The sequence below is a fragment of the Natator depressus genome, chromosome 10 (assembly GCF_965152275.1).
Source record: "Natator depressus isolate rNatDep1 chromosome 10, rNatDep2.hap1, whole genome shotgun sequence".
Taxonomy (NCBI): Eukaryota; Metazoa; Chordata; order Testudines; family Cheloniidae; genus Natator; species Natator depressus.
In genome coordinates, this window is record NC_134243.1 from 339,565 (window position 1) to 356,775 (window position 17,211).

At 43.2% G+C, this 17,211-nt stretch overlaps 1 protein-coding gene across 9 annotated transcripts in view; it reads right to left on the reverse strand.

Moving 5' to 3' along the window:
- PDPK1 (3-phosphoinositide dependent protein kinase 1) overlaps nucleotides 1-17,211 on the reverse strand; it is a 157,759-nt gene that overhangs the window by 37,964 nt on the left and 102,584 nt on the right. For all 9 annotated transcript variants that reach the window (XM_074964912.1, XM_074964908.1, XM_074964914.1 and 6 more), the window contains 2 exons: nucleotides 2,102-2,210; nucleotides 130-221 (listed from right to left, as the gene is read on the reverse strand). In XM_074964912.1, the coding sequence (XP_074821013.1) occupies nucleotides 130-221; nucleotides 2,102-2,210 (201 nt within the window). The remainder of the gene's footprint in view (nucleotides 1-129; nucleotides 222-2,101; nucleotides 2,211-17,211) is intronic.

Below are 17,211 nucleotides of genomic sequence, written 5' to 3' on the forward strand. Positions count from 1 at the left end.
GAAGCCACAATCCCAAATCTTGTTAGGGAAATGGTGAGTGAAAAAAGCACCTACTCAACATCAGCAGGGGTATGACAAATGAGAACTCTTATGTCAGAATTAGGAAGGTGTGTTAGGAAATGGCCTCACCTGTGAGATTTTGCTGTCTCTCTCTCTTATTTTGTCCTTTACCAATTTTATAAGTGACGTGATGTTGTAGAATTCAGCTTCTTCTAGTACACCTACGAGAAGAAACAATTATGTTTGAAAAGACAGTGTAAACAAAGAGTGCAAGCCAAGGACTCCTAGACAGTTTCTTGGAGGATCTCTTTCACTACATGGGAAACAGTTTGCCTCGTGAGCAGCTGCTTGAACAAGATGAATAGGTCTCACTTCCTTCACTCACATGTAATTCATCGTTTAGTTCATTCTGAAGAACTGTCCTAGAACCAAACCCAGAAAAACTTTACAAGGCCATTTCAGGAAACTTATTCTAGGCTCGAAGTACAAACACAATTAATGAAGTGTTTTTAAAGGGACACATATACTTTTAGAAATGGCCCAATAAAAAAAATTGATTTTCTAATAGAGTATCCCTTAAACACAGAAACACAATAAATGTCATTCCAGATCAGACCAGGGTTCATCTAAATCCAGTCTGTGAACAGTCCCAGTTGCTTCAGAGAAAGGTCCAAAACATTCTGCAGAAGGCAGCTATGGAATAACCAGGCCACAGGAAAAGCTTCTTCCTAACCACCATTAGTTAGAGATTGTCTTATGCCCCAACGTTGCTCACAGAGGCCTTTTTTCTTGGCTGCCAACACCACACTGCAGTCTCATGTACAGAGTGCTGTCCATTCTCACTTTCAGCATTCCCTGCTTTCTGCCTCATATTGAGCGTGTGTGTTTCACAATATTTTCCCAATTTTAAATTTAAATTTGGTTATTTCCTACTCATGTTTCTAACCTCTCTAGTTCCCTTTTGTATCATCTCTCAGTCCTCCCATCTCCTCTCAATTTAGTTTCAATAACATAAGATTCAATCAATGCACAAACAAATGGTTAATCTGGATGATACCAGAAAATTTACAGGGAAGCCTAGAATTGCCCCTGTTGGTCAAGGACGTAATTTCTGACAAGTGCAAATACTATCATCAGGTAATTAAAAGTAATGGGATAAAAAGTGGAATAGTCTTTCAAAGGAGGTGGTGGGAATCCCATTGCTTAGGATACTTAACATTAGACTGGGACAAATTCCTAGAAGGGAGACAGAATAATTCTGCAGTGGCCCCCTCTCGGGGATAGACAGAAGATACACATTTTCTAACTTCTGTGACTATTTCTGACCAGTGCAAAACCGTACAGTTCTGGTGTGCAAGACTGGGGAGAATTGACTGGAGCCTCCGTATTGATGGTACATTAGTGGCGGGGAGATCATTGATGTAACACAGTTGAGAGTGCCCCTGCCTGTGGATGTCTGTGTAATTGCAGGGCCAATCAGAGGTTTGTGGTTTGACACAGCATCAGTGTGAGAGGAATACCTCAAGTTGGGGGGACAGAGGGCTCAGCAGTGCCACAGTCCAGGTTGTACCCCATCACATGGATATGAATTGGGGCCCATGAAGGAGTGGATTCAGAAAGAGTGTCCCCTAATTGGTGTAGTCCACATCTCAGAAGATCCCAGCCCTCACTTGTTTTTTCTTGCTTTACATCTTCAACACCTCATTTCACAGCTATCCTTAAGAATACTGGAAGGGTCTTTCTTTCAAGACCACCAGTACTGTAAGAAAGACGTAGGGCTGTCAACGTTAAATGATACAAGGCACCTAATTACCATGACTGAATGTGCGCCTCCTAACAGTGTTTCCAGCTCATGGAGCAAGGTCAAGAATCAAACTCAGGTCTATGGACAGCACTAACCAGTCTTAAGCTACTCAGTTTTGTCTGAGGCATGGTAGAATGCTGTAGAGATTTGTCTGCAGTGTAACTCAAAAATGAAAATGGAAATTGATTTAATAAGACCTTCCTTCTACAGGCAAGCCCACTTCTCTTTTGTGGTTTTCACGGCAATTACAATACTGCGAAAGAGTAAAGTAAACAAGGGATTTGGTTTAAGTCCTACCTTCCTCTGCTAGGTCCTTGTTAATAACGAGTTTTCCATGTCTGAGATAGTTCAGCACTGGCCCAAAGTAGGTCGGGTCTCTGTCTATTAAATAGGCACCTGTTTCATCCTGTTAAAAAAAAACAAAACAAAAACAAACCAACAACAGCCAAGAAAACTCAGTGGATTAAATGCCCAATAGACTGGTGTGGTCAGTTACACACACACACACACACACACACACACTTAAAAATCTACAGTTAACCAGTTAAATTACATTAGGGCACAGGTTCTCACAAGAAATGCTTTCATGGCCTCAGAGTGTGGCCACCAACAAGTGCTGTTGGCTGCTCTGACAATTTTTCCTAAAATACTCAATTACTTAAGGAAAAACAAATAAATATGCACATACACATGTCCATATAATTGTAATTTATTTATGTAGGGTTTTTTCACAGACTTAATAATAAAAATAATGTACAGTTTTCTCTGTTCCTTACTGGACTTAAACAGAATTGAAACAAATAATGTGTTTTGCATGTTCTTGTCCCTTTTTGTTGTCGTCTCTTTTGCTTTTTTTCTGGTTGTGTGTGTGTGTGTGTGTTTTTTTTTTTTTTAAGACTTGCTAGTTAGTAAGTGTATTTCTGTGAAAGGTAATATTTGTATTTTGTTAATATTACTTTTCACAGCAGCAGAGTTGCTAGCTAGCAGGGAGGCAGTAAAAAGTGATATTAACAAACATACATATATCACTTTTCACAACAGACTTACTCAGCCCTTGCAAGCTGGGGGACAAATTAAGCCCTGGATGGGGAGGTGGGTATGGGGGCAGCTGGGAGCCAGAGGTGAAGGGGAGGTGAAGGGGGGTGAGTCTGGAGACTGGAGCCCTGCAGCTGTGAAGCCAGCGACTGGGCCTGGAGGACGCAGTGGGGCTGGGGCAATGTGCGTGTGGGGGCAGAGGGAGGTGAAGTTGGGGCCAGTAGTCACTGGGGCTGGATCACGTGGCCCCACGGCTAGAGTCTGGGGTTCAGGACTAGTGCGGGGGGCGGGGGACGACAGACTAGGGTAGGGGCAAAGTAGCTGACAACTTTGAGCCAGGAGTTGAAAGGGAGGAGGATGAAGGGACAAAAGGGGACAGGGACAGATGCGCCTGACTGAAAGGGAGAGGCTTAGGGTCAGCCAGGGTCTGCATGGGGGAGGCTCTCCAATTCCCTAACATTTCCCCCGCACCACTGTCCCAAAAAACTCTTCCATACTTCTCCAACCCACCCCCAACAACCCTCCGGTTCATTCTCAGGCTCCTTCCCAGCAATTATTTCCCTGTTCCTCAGCTCCTCCGTTACCCCTGACTCTCCCACAAGCCTTTGCACTACTTCTGAGAGGGTGCTGGAAATACATTTTTGTTTTGTAATTTAAATAATTTATTACTCAGAGTTCTGTGTTAATATGCCTAGTAAGGACTCTATTTGTCAAGAAACATTTCCTGAATCTTTTTTTCATCTGTATTGTCACAGACATACTTGCTGACAATATTTTGTAATAAATTACCAAAATAATTGAAAATGGCATGATTACATTGTGTTATTTTGACAAATAAAAATGCAGAATTTTAAAATATTGTGCACATAATTTTTTGGTGCAGAATTCCCCCAGGAGTATAGTGGGAATGAAAAACAAAAAGAAACAACCCCCCACTCTCAAGGCCTTCAACTGCATATATAATTTACAATACAGTAGTTTAATCTTTTGTTGTAGGTTGATATACCTAAAACCCCTCCTTCCAGCCTGTTTCAGATACAAGGGGACATCACGGGGTGGAGTATGGTAGTGGACTGAGGAAAGGTTGCTTGTGAACTACATTCAGAGAGCAATCCGAAAGATGTGGCCTATGATCCATGTAGACACATGAGGATCAGGTACTAATGTTTGGATTACATGTTTACAGTATGGCCAGTAGTGTTCTGTGGGATAGCGAACAAAGCTTGAGAATTTCACTTGAAGAGACATTAGGAAACATTGACTATAATAGGGTTCAAAAAAGAACTAAATAAATTCATGGAGGATAGGTCCATCAATGGCTATTAGCCAGGATGGGCAGGGATGGTGTCTCTAGCCTGTTTGCCAGAAGCTGGGAATGGGCGGCAGAGATCACTTGATGATTACCGGTTCTGTTCATTCCCTCTGGGGTACCTGGCATTGGCCACTGTTGGAAGACAGGATACTGGGCTAGATGGACCTTTGATCTGACCCAGTATGGTCGTTCTTACTCCCAGTCAGAGGACTAAGGGTATGTCTACACTACGAAATTAGGTCGAATTTATAGAAGTCGGTTTTTAGAAATCGGTTTTATATATTCGAGTGTGTGTGTCCCCACAGAAAATGCTCTAAGTGCATTAAGTGCATTAACTCAGTGGAGTGCTTCCACAGTACCGAGACTAGAGTCGACTTCCGGAGCATTGCATTGCACTGTGGGTAGCTATCCCACAGTTCCCGCAGTCTCCGCTCCCCATTGGAATTCTGGGTACATATCGTCAGGCCCCCGTTCCCTCCCTCCCTCCGTGAAAGCAAGGGCAGACAATCATTTTGCGCCTTTTTTCCTGAGTTACCTGTGCAGACGCCATACCACGGCAAGCATGGAGCCCGCTCAGCTCACTGTCACCATATGTCTCCTGGGTGCTGGCAGACGCGGTACTGCATTGCTACACAGCAGCAGCAACCCATTGCCTTGTGGCAGCAGACGGTGCACTAGGACTGGTAGCTGTCATCGTCATGTCCGAGGTGCTCCTGGTCGCCTGTGTGAGGTCAATCAGGAGCGCCTGGGCAGACATGGGCGCAGGGACTAAATTTGGAGTGACTTGATCAGGTCATTCTCTTTAGTCCTGCAGTCAGTCCTATTGAACCATCTTATGGTGAGCAGGCAGGTGATACGGATTGCTAGCAGTCCTATTGCATCATCTTCTGCCGGGCAGGCAAGAGATGAGGTTGGCTAGCAGTCCTATTGTACCATCTTCTGCCGAGCAGCCATGAGATGTGGATGGCATGCAGTCCTTCTGCACCGTCTGCTACCAGCCAAAGATGTAAAAGATAGATATAGTGTATCAAAACAAAAAAGAGACCAGATTTGTTTTGTACTCATTTGCGCACACACACACCCCCCCCCAGCCTCCCGTCTAGGGGACTCATTCCTAGGTCACACTGCAGTCACTCACAGAGAGGGTGCAGCGAGGTAAATCTAACCATGTATCAATCAGAGGCCAGACTAACCTCCTTGTTCCAATAAGAACAATAACTTAGGTGCACCATTTCTTATTGGAACCCTCCGTGAAGTCCTGCCTGAAATACTCCTTGATGTAAAGCCACCCCCTTTGTTGATTTTAGCTCCCTGTAAGCCAACCCTGTAAGCCGTGTCGTCAGTCGCCCCTCCCTGCGTCAGAGCAACGGCAAACAATCGTGCATCTGAGTTGAGAGTGCTGTCCAGAGCAGTCACAATGGAGCACTCTGGGATAGCTCCCAGAGGCCAGTACCGTCGAATTGTGTCCACAGTACCCCAAATTCGACCTGGCAAGGCCAATTTAAGCGCTAATCCACTTGTCAGGGGTGGAGTAAGGAAATCGATTTTAAGAGCCCTTTAAGTCGAAATAAAGGGCTTCATCGTGTGGACAGGTGCAGGTTTACATCGATTTAAAGCTGCTAAATTCGACCTAAAGTCCTAGTGTAGACCAGGGCTAAGGAGACCTGAATCAATACTTCCAGAACTTAAATTTCCATTTTAAAAGATAGCATTCCAAATGTGAACCCATGTGATCAATGCAGTGTTGCTTTCCCAAGACAGCAGACAGCTCCAATGTTTTAAGCAGCATGGTAAAGTTTACAAAACTGGTCAGTTTCACTAATGCTATTCAGTACTTTGTAGGCTGCAAGAAATTCAAGAATCAAGTGAATTTCATTCTTCTGCTCGGGAATGCTGTAAACTGCAGAACAGATAGGCACTAGAGCTATTTGTAGGGTAGGACCTTGCCAAAAAAAAAAAAAGGGGGGGGGGGAAGAGGATGGAGGAGGGAATAGATTAGCAGACACCTTTCCCCATAACCACCCAGGCCCTGACAAAGATCTAAAATACCATATACCGACCTCTCCTTCTTGAAGCCAGCAAGAGACTAAGGGAGGGGAACGCAGGCACAAAGGAAGGGCTAAGATGGAGCTATCAAGACACCAAATAGTCAGACTATTTTTATTTATTATTTGTAATGCCTGGGGGCCTCAATATGGGATAAGGGCCCTATTGTAGTAGGGGTTCCACACACACACACACACAATAAAACAACAGTAACTGCCCCAAACTGCTTACAGTCCAGCACGATATGGAAGATGGAGCCTCCAACTAGGATCAAGGGCAGGCAACCCTCATAAGAATCCAAGCATACACTCCTGGTAGGCTTGTAAAGCTCTGATTATTCAAACTAACAAATGATGAACACCTTCCCTAATTACACCTAAGCTTTTTTTAAAAAAGGAGTCTCACAAGGCAGAAGTTTATGCAGGTGAATTTTCAGGCAGATTGATTTTGTTCTGGTGAAGCTGCAGGTGTACTTTGGGTTTAATGGAAAACTAGACACAACCTTGACTACAAAAAATGACAACAGCTCTCCATAACGAAACTGAGAACAAATGATTATACATGATGGAAAAAATGTATGCGGTCTTCAAAAAGGAATTAAGTGAAGGGATAACTATTTTGTAGAAAATATTGATTTTTTTTTAAAACACCATAGACTGTAAAATTGCTCAAGATATGACCATTACTACATTACAGAAAATAACTACGCTGTCAATGAACCGTAGTTAAGCCATGCAGAGACCAGGTAATGTTTGATAAGCTCTAGCCATACTCACCTCTGTGAGCCAAGCTCATAAGTAAGATTTTTTTTTTTTGGTTAAAAATTCTATATAGTTAAAGATATGTTATGGATAGGTATGTCAAAAATAGCACATTTATAAAATATATGCATTTAGATAAAACTTATCCATACTAATAAAATCCAAGAGAAACATCTGATGAATGAGTAACAGCAAGCTATAAACATGCCCAATACAAATTAAATTGACTAAAAGAGGACATGATCATGGCATATGTTATAGATGGTATATAGAAGGCAGAGCAGGTAAATATTCACTCTCACTCAATATGGGGTGGTGGAGGGGGGGCATGAAACCAACAGGGAGAAAGTTTTAAAATGATAAGAGGGAGCACTTTAAAAACAAGAACCTACGCAATGCAGTCTTCAGAACTCATTGCCATAATACAATCACTAACTAGGGTGCTGTATAGCTTGGATGGCCTCCACCTCAGCAGAAGAGAAGCCTGGGAAACAAGCAGGGAGAACTGGAAGTCCTGGCACAGGCAAGGAATTATGATGTGATCAGAATAACAGAGACTTGGTGGGATAACTCACATGACTGGAGTACTGTCATGGATGGATATAAACTGTTCAGGAAGGACAGGCAGGGCAGAAAAGGTGGGGGAGTTGCACTGTATGTAAGGGAGCAGTATGACTGCTCAGAGCTCCAGTATGAAACTGCAGAAAAACCAGAGAGTCTCTGGATTAAGTTTAGAAGTGTGAGCAACAAGGGTGATGTCGTGGTGGGAGTCTGCTATAGACCACCGGACCAGGGGGATGAGGTGGATGATGCTTTCTTCCGGCAACTCACGGAAGTTACTAGATCGCAGGCCCTGGTTCTCATGGGAGACTTCAATCACCCTGATATCTGCTGGGAGAGCAATACAGCGGTGCACAGACAATCCAGGAAGTTTTTGGAAAGCGTAGGGGACAATTTCCTGATGGAAGTGCTGGAGGAACCAACTAGGGGCAGAGCTCCGCTTGATCCTGGTCGAGTTCAGGATCCTGACACAGGGAAGAAAGGAGAGCAGGAGAATACGGACCCTGGACTTCAGAAAAGCAGACTTTGACTCCCTCAGGGAACTGATGGACAGGATCCCCTGGGAGAACAACATGAGGGGGAACGGAGTCCAGGAGAGCTGGCTGTATTTTAAAGAATCCTTATTGAGATTACAGGGACAAACCATTCCGATGTGTAGAAAGAATAGTAAATATGGCAGGAGACCAGCTTGGCTTCACAGTGAAATCCTTGCTGATCTTAAACACAAAAAAGAAGCTTACAAGAAGTGGAAGATTGGACAAAAGACCAGGGAAGAGTATAAAAATATTGCTCGGGCATGCAGGAGTGAAATCAGGACAGCCAAATTACACCTGGAGGTGCGCCTAGCAAGAGATGTTAAGAGTAACAAGAAGGGTTTCTCCAGGTACGTTAGCAACAAGAAGAAAGTCAAGGAAAGTGAATGTCACTAGGTTGCCTCCCTTACTGAATGAGGGAGGCAACCTAGTGACAGAGGATGTGGAAAAAGCTAATGTACTCAATGCTTTTTTTGCCTGTCTTCATGAACGAGGTCAGATCCCCGACTACTGCACTGGGCAGCACAGCATGGGGAGGAGGTGACCAGCCCTCTGTGGAGAAAGAAGTGGTTTGGGACTATGTAGAAAAGCTGGACGAGCACAAGTCCATGGGGCCAGATGCGCTGCATGCGAGAGTGCTAAAGGAGTTGGCGGATGTGATTGCGGAGCCATTGGCCATTATCTTTGAAAACTCATGGCGAGCGGGGGAGGTTCCGGACAACTGGAAAAAGGCTAATGTAGTGCCCATCTTTAAAAAAGGGAAGAAGGAGGATCCTGGGAACTACAGGCCAGTCAGCCTCACCTCAGTCCCTGGAAAAATCATGGAACAGGTCATCAAGGAATCAATTCTGAAGCACTTAGAGGAGAGGAAAGTGATCAGGGACAGTCAGCATGGATTCACCAAGGGCAAGTCCTGCCTGACTAATCTAATTGCCTTCTATGATGAGATAACTGGCTCTGTGGATGAGGGGAAAGCAGTGGACGTGTTGTTCCTTGACTTTAGCAAAGCTTTTGACAAGGTCTCCCACAGTATTCTTGCCAGCAAGTTAAAGAAGTATGGGCTGGATGAATGGACTATAAGGTGGATAGAAAGCTGGCTAGATTGTCGGGCTCAACGGGTAGTGATCAATGGCTCCATGTCTAGTTGGCAGTCGGTATCAAGTGGAGTGCCCCAAGGGTCGGTCCTTGGGCCGGTTTTGTTCAATATTTTCATAAATGATCTGGAGGATGGCGTGGATTTCACCCTCAGCAAGTTTGCAGATGACACTAAACTGGGAGGAGAGGTAAATACGCTGGAGGGTAGGGATAGGGTACAGAGGGCCCTAGACAAATTAGAGGATTGGGCCAAAAGAAATCTGATGAGGTTCAACAAGGACAAGTGCAGAGTCCTGCACTTAGGAGGGAAGAATCCAATGCACCGCTACAGACTAGGGACCGAATGGCTCGGCAGCAGTTCTGCAGAAAAGGACCTAGGGGTTACAGTGGACGAGAAGCTGGCTATGAGTCAACCGTGTGCCCTTGTTGCCAAGAAGGCCAATGGCATTTTGGGATGTATATGTAGGGGCATTGCCAGCAGATCGAGGGATGTGATCGTTCCCCTCTATTCGACATTGGTGAGGCCTCATCTGGAGTACTGTGTCCAGTTTTGGGCCTCACACTACAAGGATGTGGAAAAATTGGAAAGAGTCCAGCGAAGGGCAACAAAAATGATTAGGGGACTGGAACACATGACTTAAGAGGAGAGGCTGAGGGAACTGGGATTGTTTAGTCTGCGGAAGAGAAGAATAAGGGGGGGATTTGATAGCTGCTTTCAACTACCTGAAAGGGGGTTCCAAAGAGGATGGATCTAGACTGTTCTCAGTGGTAGCAGATGACAGAACGAGGAGTAATGGTCTCAAGTTGCAGTGGGGGAGGTTTAGGTTGGATATTAGGAACAACTTTTTCACTAGGAGGGTGGTGAAGCACTGGAATGCGTTACCTAGGGAGGTTGGTGGAATCTCCTTCCTTAGAAGTTTTTAAGGTCAGGCTTGACAAAGCCCTGGCTGGGATGATTTAATTGGGGATCGGTCCTGCTTTGAGCAGGGGGTTGGACTAGATGACCTCCTGAGGTCCCTTCCAACCCTGATATTCTATAATTCTAAGAGGGACAAATCTCCTTGGGGACAGGCTGGCAAGAATAGTCAGGAGAGGGGTTAAACTAATAGCAAAAATGAAGATATTAAAATGAATTAAAATGAACTTTACATGTTAACTAGTACAATACAGCAAGATTTACTGTTTGTAGGCCTTTCTACTGTACGTCAGCCGTGACTTTTACAGCATCTATAATTCCTCAGGTTTCTGATCTACAAAGTTTGTTCCAATTGTTGTCATCCTCACTCAGGGTGGATCAAAAAATTTATTTAAATTTTTTTTTTAAATTTGTTGAATTTAATTTGAATACAGGCTTATTGTTAAAAGTAAACCTATTTAAAATTAGAGTGTCAATTTGAAATTTATTTTAAGGCCTAAACTCACTTTAGTCTATTAAAATCATTTAAATTAAACTAAAAAATTGAAGAGGTATAGCTATAAAAACTAAGAATCTGAATAAATTTAAGTTAAACTATATAAGTGCTTAAATAAATATGTATAAATATACTGTATCTTCCTGGTTTGCAAAAAGAAGCACCAAATTCAGTGTAAAAGCTATATTTATTTCAAATCAGCTTGTTTTAATGGTTATGAGGCTCAACTTTTCTTTAGGAAAATAACTAAAAGGTACAAATGCAGAACATGTTTAAAATCAGTGATTTAACACAGAGATTTTCTGCTTGCTGATTTAAATAATGATTAAAATTGATGATAGTCATTCTTCATGAACTAAAAAGCCAAAAGGGATCATTGTGATGTCTAGTCTGTCCTCCTGTGTAACATAGGCCAGAAGACTTCCCTGAGTTATTCCTGTCTGAATTAGAGCACATCTTTTAGGAAAATATACAGTGTTGATTTAAAAACTGTCAGTGATGGATAATCCACCATAACCCTTGATAAATTGTTCTAATGGTTAATTACCCTCGCTGTTAAAAACGTATGCCTTATTTCCAGTCTGAATTTGCCTAGCTTCAGCTTTCAGCCACAGGATCGTGTTATAGTGTTCTCTGATAGATTGAAGGAATTTCATTTCTAAATTTTGTTCCTCACATAGATATTTTTAGATTATGATCAAATCACCGCTTAACCTTCCCTATGTCTCCCTGTGAGTTTATACACTGCCCAGCACAATGGGGTTCTGATCTTGACTGTACTGTACTAGTGCCAAAAGAGATCAATTATTAATGACAATAAAAAGCTTAATGCAACAAAGTTGTGGAGTAAAATGAAACTCAGGAAATGCAAGAGTTAAAGATAACAGCTATATTCATAAGGTTGCTTTGCATATGAAGATTTTCTATTACAGGGGCTAAATGAGTGGCCTGGTTACCCAGCAGTTCCTTTTGAAGTCAATGACCTCCCTGGGAATTGCTAGCACTCAGTATTTTTGAAGTTGTACAACAGCTACCCTATATAACTGGGATCTTATGGCTCCTCAGGAAAAGAACTGTGTCCTCATGTGTGTTTGTATGGCACTTAGCACACTGGTTACCACATTACAAATAACCACCCCCACAAACCGCAAATGGAGTGAAACTGGATCTTGGTTTATCCTTAGACATAAGGATTGGATTACAGAGAGGACTGCGCCTTGATGACATTTGCATTTTCCCTGTTCTCTCAAGTGAGCTGCACTTGATAAATGCCCTGGGCACAGTATGCAATAGAAAAGCCAATTAGTAGAACTTTGCGCTGCTGCTGATCCTTTGACAGAGAAGCAAAGATTCTTCCTGCAGGCTGGCCTGATAGATATATGGGAGTAAAAACTGAGGTTTAGAGATATAAACCAACCCCACGGCTTTAAAAATGCAGTTACTGGGGCTAAGGTCCTCAAGCTGAACATGAATTCATGGATAAATATGTTGAGTGCTCTCAAGTCAAGAAAGGTGGTAAAACCCTTGTCATCTCTGGGATAAAAAATAAATGGGAATCAAATCCCAACATATTGAGAAACCTATTCTATTGATCCAAACTGCAAAAGGATGAAAACACCTTTTACTGATCCTGTGAGATGGACAGGAAAGTTGGTGGTTTGGAGGCATGGAGTGGTACCATACTGGAGAAACTATCAACTCCACGTCACCTCAAAGACGAACAGTGGTCTCCAAATAGGGAAGTGGGAGTTGAGGAAAAACACAACCAATAATTGGTTCAGGTATCAACTTCACCTTTAAACATTCTGTTTGGAAAAGAAAGAGGGCCATGAGGTCATAGATGATGATCTGTGCTTCTTCCTACAGGATCTGGATGTCTGCTTATTGAAATAAGAAGGCTGAGATATCTTCTGGTATTTGAATGGTGCTTTTCTTTTGAAGGGCTGTTGATAAAGAGCCTGGGATCTCAACATTGACTTAGAATTCTTTAATTTCTCCTGTGTCTCATCTGTGCAGACACTAAAGAGATCTAGGCCACTTCAAATGGGTTATCTTGCACCTTTTATGGACAAACCAGAATACTTTAGACAGCCAGCTCATCTGTTGGTCTGCAGTCACTACTGTCCCCAAGTGGCTGTGCCTGAGGCATCACAAGCAGATTTTAATGAATACTTCTGCTTTTTATAAATCAGGCATCAAGTCTTCCACCCTCTTCCTTAAGCTCCTCAGGAAGATGGCTCAATAAAAGGGGATCTTGTCTTCAGAATATTACAGTCCAACCTCGATATGATGGACACCAGTCTTACAAACAATCAGTTATACAAATATCCTTCATCAGGGGTTTGGGAAAATCACATAACAAAAGTGAAGAAGAAAAAATTGACCTTTATTTCTCATCCAATATCTTCAATGCAGTGGAAATAAATTTGCACTAATTTGAAGAAGAAGAAAGTGATGCAGGGCACCACACTGCAACTTATGCATTCTACCTCCTGTAATTTTGAAATGTTCAATTTCATGAACTTTTTGATTTTATGAACTCCTCTGTCTCCAATTGGTTAGTAAAATAGGGGTTCACTATAGTCATATAGAGCCAGCAGAGGTGACAAAGGAATCTGATGTCTGGTGCAGAAGATCCAACTTCCCAGGGTGGTTTTTCATTCTGATTCATCTATTGCTTGGGGTCGTTTTATGCAATTTTCCAACCGCCAGTTTTTCATTTGTTGCAGAAAAGAAAAGCAAGCCCTTCAGGAGAGATTTAGTGTAATCCATCTGCCTTCTAACAAGCTGTCGTGATTGAGACTAGTGCTACTTGTAAATCCTTGTCCAATGTCCATAAAACCTTCATTGATGACTAAGAACATAAGAATGGCCATACTGGGTCAGACCAAAGATCCATCCATCCCAGCATCCTGTCTACCGACAGTGGCCAATCCCAGGTGCCCCAGAGGGAGTGAACTTAACACGTAATGATCAAGTGATCTCTCTCCTGCCATCCATCTCCACCCTCTGACAAACAGAGGCTAGGGACACCATTCCTTACCCATCCTGGATAATAGCCATTAATGGACTTAATCTCCATGAATTTATCCAGTTCTCTTTTAAACCCTGTTATACTCCTCGCCTTCACAACCTCCTCAGGCAAGGAGTTCCACAGGTTGACTATGCACTGAGTGAAGAAGAACTTCCTTTTATTTGTTTTAAACCTGCTACCCATTAATTTAATTTGGTGGCCCCTAGTTCTTATATTATGGGAACAAGTAAATAACTTTTCCTTATTCACTTTCTCCACACCACTCATGATCTTATATACCTCTATCATATCCCCCCTTAGTCTCCTCTTTTCCAAGCTGAAAAGTCCTAGCCTCTTTAATCTCTCCTCATATGGGACCCGTTCCAAACCCCTGATCATTTTAGTTGCCCTTTTCTGAACCTTTTCTAATGCCAGTATATCTTTTTTGAAATAACGGGACCATATCTGTACGCAGTATTCAAGATGTGGGCGTACCATGGATTTATATAAGGACAATAAGATATTCTCTGTCTTATTCTCTATCCCTTTTTTAATGATTCCTAACATCCCGTTTGCTTTTTTGACTGCCGCTGCACACTGCATGGACGTCTTCAGAGAACTATCCACGACAACCCCAAGATCTTTCTCCTGATTAGTTGTAGCTAACTTAGCCTCCATCATATTGTATGTATAGTTGGGGGTATTTTTTCCAGTGTGCATTACTTTACATTTATCCACATTAAATTTCATTTGCCATTTTGTTGCCCAATCACTTAGTTTTGTGAGATCTTTTTGAAGTTCTTCACAGTCTGCTTTGGTCTTAACTATCTTGAGCAGTTTAGTATCACCTGCAAGCTTTGCCACCTCACTGTTTACCCCTTTCTCCAGATCATTTATGAGTAAGTTGAATAGGATTGGTCCTAGGACTGACCCTTGGGGAACACCACTAGTTACCCCTCTCCATTCTGAAAATTTACCATTTATTCCTACCCTTTGTTCCCTGTCTTTTAACCAGTTCTCAATCCATGAAATCTTCCCTCTTATCCCATGACAACTTAATTTACATAAGAGCCTGTGATGAGGGGCCTTGTCAAAGGCTTTCTGGAAATCTAAGTACACTATGTCCACTGGATCCCCCTTGTCCACATATTTGTTGACCCCCTCAAAGAACTCTAACAGATTGGTAAGACATGATCTCCCTTTACAGAAACCACGTTGACACACAATTTATGCTCTTCTATGTGTCTAACAATTTTATTCTTTACTATTGTTTCAACTAATTTGCCCAGTACTGACATTAGACTTACCGGTCTGTAATTGCCAGAATCACCTCTAGAGCCCTTCTTAAATATTGGCCTTACATTAGCTATCTTCCAGTCATTGGGTGCAGTAGCTGATTTAAAGGACAGGTTACAAACCATATTTAATAGTTCTGCAATTTCACATTTGAGTTCTTTCAGAACTCTTGGGTGAATGCTGTCTGGTCCCGGTGACTTGTTCCTGTTAAGTTTCTCAATTAATTTCAAAACCTCCTCTACTGTCACTTCAATCGGTGACAATTCCTCAGATTTGTCACTTACAACAGACGGCTCAGGTTTGGGAATCTCCCTAACATCCTCAGCCGTGAAGACTGAAGCAAAGAATTCATTTAGTTTCTCCACGATTACTTTATCGTCTTTAAGTGCTCCTTTTGTATCTCGATCATCCAGGGGCCCCACTGGTTGTTTAGCACTGCAGCCACAGACTTCAGCCACTCTGACTAATAAATTCAGTTCCAAGATGCCAACTAATCTACAAGTCTTTTCTTGACATCTGGAAGCATCAAACTGAGTGCATTCACAACTCTGGTGAGCAAGTCTGGGAAGGATTTAGCTTTTCCAGGGTGACATCAATGATATGTTTTACCACACCCTCTGGGGAAAAAGAGGAGTTGTTTCGATTGTAGCTTATAGCCTCTTCCTCAGGAACATGCTCTTAATTACCTGAGAATTTGGAATCAACTTCTAAGGGGCAGATGTGCTTTGGTAGGCTTAGAAGCTGATCTCACTGGGGTTAGTACAATATGGTGGGGAAACACTAAGAACTTGCCTCTTAGATTGCAGACCCCAGAGCTGTGTTGCCCAGGAAGAACAACACGGATACCACTCTGAAACTTGCCCAGGAAGGTTAGTTGGCTATAGAGGACAGGTGCTGAAAGGACAAAGTGGATATCAATGGTTCCCATTAAGAATACAAAGAAGGTGGAGCTCGAAACCCTGACAAAAAGGGTTATACCAAAGTAATCTGTGTTGAAGGGGAACAAAGGAAGGCATAGTTTTAGGAGTAGTGAACTGAGGACCCTCCAGAGCCTACAACTCTGTAGCATTCAGAGGGGAATTCTTTGCTCCAGGGGGATTGTAGTGGGGCAGCTGCCCCACTCCTGGAGAACAGGGATTGAAAGCAGACAAACTAGGCTGATTGGGGAAGCAGCCACGGCTGTGGCCAGCTCAATTAGGGCCCATCTGGCCCTGACAAGAGGGCTGTGGGGCCAGGAGATGGAGGAGTCTCACTCTAGCCATAGAGGGAGAAGGGCTAGCTGCCTGAGATGAAGGTACCTGAACTGGAGCAGTGCTGGGGAGTTCCAGCATGGTAAAACCCCAGGCTTCAGGCCATGTTGAAGGCCTACAGAGATACTGGGGCTACAGAGGTCCAGCCTGGGGATAGGCAGAGGCAGCTGGTCCAACCCCCTTTCCAATGATGAGTGGCCATTACAGACTGCAGTCCGCCCCAGGGAAAGGGGGCTAGATGATGCCTGTCAGTAGCCACTGAGGCAAGGTGGGTTTAGAGGGTTGGGGATTCCCCTGGGAGGGAAAACCCAGAGTAAGGGGGTACTGCTGGGAGCAGAACCCCGAGGTAAAGAGGCACCGGGGTCTGGGAGGGACACAGGCTTTAGTAGCAGGTGAGACACCAGCCTGCAGAGGATGCTCCGTACGCTGGAAAAGAGCTAATTCCCAGATGACCTGCAGGAGGCACCGCACCGGTGAGTCATCATTTCACTACAGGGATCCTCAGCATGGGGAAGCGGGGGAGAGATCATATTGGTCTTGGGTTTGGCTGACCTGGAGATGGATCCAGACATGGAGAGAGCAAAATAGAGTCCTCCAGTTGTACCAATGGCCTCCTTGTCTGGAAAGGATATGGACTGTTTATGCAGCAGGAGACCAAAGACACAACTAAGTTTAATAAAATGGTAATAATGGCTGCCTTTAACTACTTGCATATCAACTGGTTAAATATCAGCCCATGTAACCAACTCTTCACTGCATAAAAATGTATATATGTAAAATACTAACTTTAACTATCACTGTATAAAAAACTATTTGCTCTCAATCACTCCATTGGTAGTACTGAAAAGACATTTCTGACCAACTGGAAGCAGATGAATCAGAAGATGTGCTGCCTCACTGTTGTGAAGGTACATGGGCCCATCCTTTTGACACACAAACATAAACTGTTCCAAAGTAAGATGAAATCCACCCCCACCCACAGTCACAGATTCCAAGGTAAGAAGGGATCACTGTGATCATCTAGTCTGATCTCCTGTATGACATAGGCCATAGAATTTCTCCAAAATAATTCCTAGACCAGATCTTTTACAAA